We start from the raw sequence: 6000 nt of genomic DNA on the forward strand, positions 1-6000 counted from the left end.
TGGACCAGATGGTCTACACACAGGGTTCTGAAAGAGGTGGCTGAAGCGATTGTTGAGGTATTAGTAATGATCTTTCAAGAACCAGTTGATTCTGGCATGGTTCCGGAGGACAGGAAAATTGTAAGTGTCACTCCAGTCTTCAAGAAGGGAGGGAGTAGAAGAAAGGACACTATAGGCCAGTTAGTCTAACCTTAGTGGTTGGGGAGATCTTGGAATCGATTGCTAAGGATATGGTTTCAGGGTACTTGGAGGCACATGATAAAATAGGCTGTAGTCTGCATGGTTTCCTCAAGGGAAAATCTTGCCTGGCAGATCTGTTGGAATTGTTTGAAAAAAATAACAAGCATGATAGACAAAGGAGAATCAGTGAATGTTACGTACTTGGATTTTCAGAAGGCCTTTGACAAGGTGCCACTCATGAGGCTGCTTAACAAGTTAAAAGCCCATGGTATTATAGGAATGATACTGGCATGGATAAAACATTGGCGGTTTGGCAGGAGGCAAAGAGTGGAAATAAAGGGAGCCTTTTGTGATTGGCTGCTTTTTATATTATGGTCATTGATTTGGATGACGGAAATTGACAGCTTTATGGTAAAGTTTGTGGACGATGCGAAGATAGGTGGAGGGGCTGGTGGTGTTGAGGAAGCAGAGAGGCTGCATAAGTACTTCGACAGTTTAGGACAATGGGCAAAGAAATGGCTGATGGAATACATTGTCGCGAAGTGTATGGTCATGCACCTCGGTAGAAGGAACAAAAATGTAGACTGTTTTCTAAATGGAGAGAAAATTCAAAAATCTGAGGTGCAAGAGGACTTGGAAGTCCTCGCGCAGGATTCCCTAAAGGTTAATTTGCAGGTTGAGTCAATGGTGAGGGAGGCAAATGTAATGTTAGGATTCATTTCGTGAAAATAAAAGCAAGGATATATTGTTGAGGCTTTATGGTAAGGCCTCAGTTGGAGTATTGTGGGCAGTTTTGAGCCCCTTATTTAAGAAATGATGTGGAGAGGGTTCAGAGGACATTCACAAGAATGATTATGGGAATGAAAGGGTTACCATTTGAGAACCGATTGATGGCTCTGGACCTGTAGTCCCTGGAATTCAGAAGAACATGGGGCGATCTCACTGAATGTTGGAAGGCCTCAGTAGAGTGGATGTGAAGGGGGAGTAGGATCAGACAGCACAGAATAGAGGGACGTCCACTTAAAATAGAGATGAAGAGGAATTTCTTTAGCTAGAGAGTTGTGAATCTGTCGAATTTATTGCCACAGATGGTTGTGGAGGCCACGGTCCTTGGGTGTATTTAAAGCAGAGTCTAATAGATTCTTGATTAATCAGGGCATGAAAGGTTACAGGGAGAAGACAAGAGATTGGGGCTGAGAGGGAAATGGGTCAGCTGTGGTGAAATGACACGATGAAGAAAATGGCTAAAGTCTGCCCCTATATCTCATGGCCTTATGGTCTTAAGTTAAGGAATTGCTCCATTGCCTTTCCTGACACTTGTGTGTCAGCAGGACTTCACTTATACCTGGTGATATTCCTTTTTTGGGGTTAAAGTCTTTAACAAAACAATGACAATAGAATTTTTAATCCCTGTTTTCCTATATTCGAATATTCATCAGAAGTACAGGAAAATATTAGGCAAATGTGAAAAAGTACTATTCACAACAGCAGTCAACAAAGGGTTTATTGTTGGGCCTCCTAAAGCCCTGTTGGTCTAATAGTATCTGAACTGGTGTGAGTATGTTATAAAGGCAGAATTGGATTTGCTCCAATCTTACAATTAAGAAATCCCTATTTTACTATACAAAATGCACTTGGATTTGTATTAAATCCAGAATAAATGCTTAATAATGTGAATCTGAGCATATCAGTGCTAGCTTGTGTTTAATATTGATCAGCTTTTAACATTATACAGGTTAAGAAAGACCTCATTCTATTCAACGTACATAGTGAAAAGTAACTGCGTAGAATGTCAAATATAAGCTCAATTGTTGACTCCAATTCCAATGTCTCACACTACAAAAAAATTTGTTCCAGTTTGGTGTTTTGCTCTTCTTTACTTTCCACTTAAACACATCCTATATACACCTGAATATGATGTCTGCCTTCCTGTGAATTCAAGTTTTAGAAACATCTAAAGGTAAATATGTCTTCATATATTTAAGAGTAATAGCTTGGTTCAATTTCATTAAAACATAACAAAATATAACAACTTTTTTTCAGAATATCTAGTCCATCACATAATAATTTTGGAAAACTGAAAATGACTTCCTGAGCGATTTGTCAACATCAGTATCAGTTTCTTCTTTTAAAAAAAAACAAAAACTTAACTGGAGTCCTTGCAACAAACAATCGTGTTTCATGCTTCAAGTTTCCAAATAGCCTCACTAATAATTGTAGAGAATGAAAATTTGCAATTGCTGTTAATCCTCAAAGTGCAAAGTAAATTAATTATCGAAGTACATACATGTCACCTTATACAACTTTGAGATTTATTTTCTGGTGGCCATACACAATAAATCCAATAACCAAGATAGAATCAATGAAGGATCACGTAGAATCAGAGTGCAAAAGAAAACAAACTGTGCAAGTACAAAAAGAAATTAATAATAATAACAATAATAATAAATACATAGCCCACAGAATGCCACTGGCACCATCTTACAAGAAGATCCACAATTTGAAGATCTGGCCACATTTATAGGTTGGTAAGTTATTAAACCACATGTTATTTAAGTGTCTATTGTATCCAACATAATCCAGGGGCCCTTGGATTATGTTGGATACAATAGGCACTTAAATAACATGTACTTTTTATGGGTAAGCAGTTGAATACTTAAAAATGCCAGCCTAGCGTGTAAAGAGGTAATCCTCTAATCAATTCTCAAGTAACTTCCAATATATCTAGAATTGTCATTTTAATGTGTATTTTACTGGATCAACAGGATTAGGTTACACCGTTGAATAAGTACAAGTAATACTGCAGGTTAATTGAAAGATGATATGATTTTATTTTGTGAAATGGACAATTGTTCTTTGGCAATCAAGAACATTACTCAATTTCTTGAAATTAATTTAGAAATAATGTGTCATTCACAGCAGCTATATGACAGAAAACTTGCATAAAACTGAACATTTACACTAGATATCCTTCTCATGTGGGTGCTTGGAGGCTAGGCTGAGCCGAAAATGCAACCTCAATTTCACAACATAAATTTTGTGAATCTTGAATATCAAGCCAGTGGTGTTTTTAAAAGTACTCACCTGAGGTCTCCTGCCACTGATTCTGATACATCATGGCTTAAAGTCTGAGCAGATATTCTGTGGAATCATTTGTCTTCTCAGTTTCTTATTTTTCAGTTTGAGGATCACTCTCTGCATTTATACAATTTTTTTTGCCTATGTATGCAGCCCAGTGTAACAAAGCAGTAATAACAGGGGAATTAACTGTACTCAATGTCATTAATTTGTGTCCTGAGACCAGATTACAATACTGTATTGTATTAAAGTGCAAAAGGTGAGGTCTGAGTGTTCAGCCAGCATTTTTACCTGAATTTGTGAAGATGAATTTGGAGAATATTAACCCTCTCTACAAAAGAATATTAACCCTCTCTACAAGTTATATAAATACTGGAAGACAATATTCTTGAGCCAAAGTTAGCTTTATTACAAGAAATTGAACAGAACAGAAAAGCAATAGAGAATATTGTGATTCTTAAACCAGATATTTAAAGTAAGGAAAGCCAACCTGTTTTGTTTTAAAGCACAGGTATTTTGCTTCCCTCTTCTGGTGGAAAAACAGAATTTGCTGAATATTGTCACAATTGTATTAAAGATGAAAATACTAAAATGGTTATTTCTCCTTTTTGACATTATAAACAATATTTTGATGAGTTATATCCAGTCTAAAGCCTTAATCTCCCCTTCACAAGCAATACACTGCACAGAAGTATCAATTATGTTTCTTTCACATGTCAAACAAATCAATTATTGGCATTAAAATAGATTTTATCTCCAGTATCTCCAGTTTCATCACTCACTGCTTAATGTTTTAAGCAGCACTATATCTCAACCAATTGTGACAGTTTGCGATAACATCATATGTTAAGTCAGCATTTTGCCTCATGATTTTAACAGTAATATTTATTGTCCTCATACAACAGAATGAAGGTATCTGTGTCAGGCCCTTGTATGGATTTATTGTTGAATTTAATCTTGTACTTGTCAAGCTAATGGAAATGGCTTTGCATTCAGCTAATAGTTGCTTTGTGTCATAAAGCTAAATTGTTCAAGTTCTCAAGTTATCTGCAGTGAACCCGGGGTGGATATGGACACATGTTATTTATCCCTTATGGGTTTTTTTTGTCTTTCCAGAACCACATGATGAGTCAGCACGCACAGTGAGGTGTCAGCACTGCGAGACATATTCTCTGCAGAAGACTCGACAGAGACACAGTGGGAGAGAACTTTTGAACATTACATCCAATCAAAGTGTCATTTGAAACCCAGATGTAAAACTAATGATTTGGCCATGAGGCACTGCTATTATAAGCAGTTTGAAATGAATATTAATGTAACAGATTAAAAGTATTCTATGCTCAGTATTTTTCTGTCCTGCCTTTAAACTAGTGAATTCACAGCTTTTGCTTCTAATCAGAGTTATAGTGTGTTAGAAACATCAGCTTTGTTGCTGTTGTCCTTTGTTGCTTAATGTAGTGAGCTAATAGGTGTCAAGATAACTAGATGTATTTTGTTAATACTTGCTTTTAAATGCAGAATTAGCCAGTTGTGATAACTGTGATGTGCTAGTTTGCCATTGTTGGAATATTTTTTTTCTCTTTTTTTTGTCAAAGAAGAATGTTTTAATTTGGATTGACCAGTTCACAGTACAATGAGAAACTATGTAAAGAAAATCAATGATTACGGTGAAACTGGGTGGTGTTTGCTTCTAAAATGTGATTTACCTGATTGCAATAACTAGGACAGTATAATAAAGGGAAACCACGCACTTAATTTCTGTTTGTATCAGAGTGAAATTGCACATGGTATTTCTTATCTATATCCAGATGCAAGCATTATCATATCCAGTTTAGAGATGATTAAAATAACAATACATATTGCAACATGTTACAAAATCACAATACTGTAAATGCAGGAAATCCGCAATACAAACAGAAAATGGTGGAATCTGTGAAGAGCGAAACAGAATTCATATTTTATTTTGGCGCTCTTTCATAAGAATTAGTGATGCAAAGCATTTCTCTTAACGCAGTATTTGTATGAAGCATGCAGAGACCGCACGAGTACAATTGCAACACTTAAGAGAAGTTTGTATGGGTACATGTGTGAAAGGCTATGGAGGACCATGGGCTTAGTGCGGGAAGATGGGACGAGGCAGAACAACACTTTGGCACCAATTAGATGGGCTGAAGGGCCCATTTCCATGTTGTGTTGCTCTATGACTCTACACATTGATGATAAGCCACTTAATTTCTCTCAACTTTGATAACTGACAGCATTCTACATCCCTTACACACTACCAGGGTAATATGACTCCACTTTTGTTTGCACTGTCCCAAAGCTCCCTCATATTTTCTAATTCATTCCAGAAGTCTTCAGTGATGTTGAGGTCAAAATTGTCTCCAATTTTCTCTGGTAATGGCACACAGAAACCTCGTTTCCTTTATTCACAGGCTGTATTGTTTAAGTCTGAAGCACTTTTGGAGTAAAGGAAGAGGAAGTGTTAAATTTGAGATGGTAGAGTAAGGTACAGATGAGCTTTTTGTATATTATTCTGAATGTTTTCCGTGCACTAGTTGAAATTTGTATTTCTAGTTAACTGACTTAGAAATAGAAGTTTAAGTTATGGAAAAGTAAACTATTTAGCTTTCTTTCCTGATTTTCAGTGAGCATATGATGCACACTTTCAGAGCTGAATAGCTATAGGATGAAAAATATAATTGGAATATATATGATCAATTAATGAATTACAGAATAATT

The 6000-nt window shown here is 36.3% G+C and overlaps 1 protein-coding gene across 11 annotated transcripts in view; it reads left to right on the plus strand.

The window, feature by feature from the left end:
• The window catches only part of znf423 (zinc finger protein 423), a 403580-nt gene extending 398572 nt beyond the window's left edge, over positions 1 to 5008 (plus strand). For all 11 annotated transcript variants that reach the window (XM_072279610.1, XM_072279606.1, XM_072279608.1 and 8 more), the window contains one exon: positions 4375 to 5008. In XM_072279610.1, the coding sequence (XP_072135711.1) occupies positions 4375 to 4404 (30 nt within the window). In that variant the 3' untranslated portion in view covers positions 4405 to 5008. The remainder of the gene's footprint in view (positions 1 to 4374) is intronic.
• Positions 5009 to 6000: the final 992 nt, after the last annotated feature.

This window comes from Mobula birostris, chromosome 15, assembly GCF_030028105.1.
Source record: "Mobula birostris isolate sMobBir1 chromosome 15, sMobBir1.hap1, whole genome shotgun sequence".
Classification (NCBI taxonomy): Eukaryota; Metazoa; Chordata; class Chondrichthyes; order Myliobatiformes; family Myliobatidae; genus Mobula; species Mobula birostris.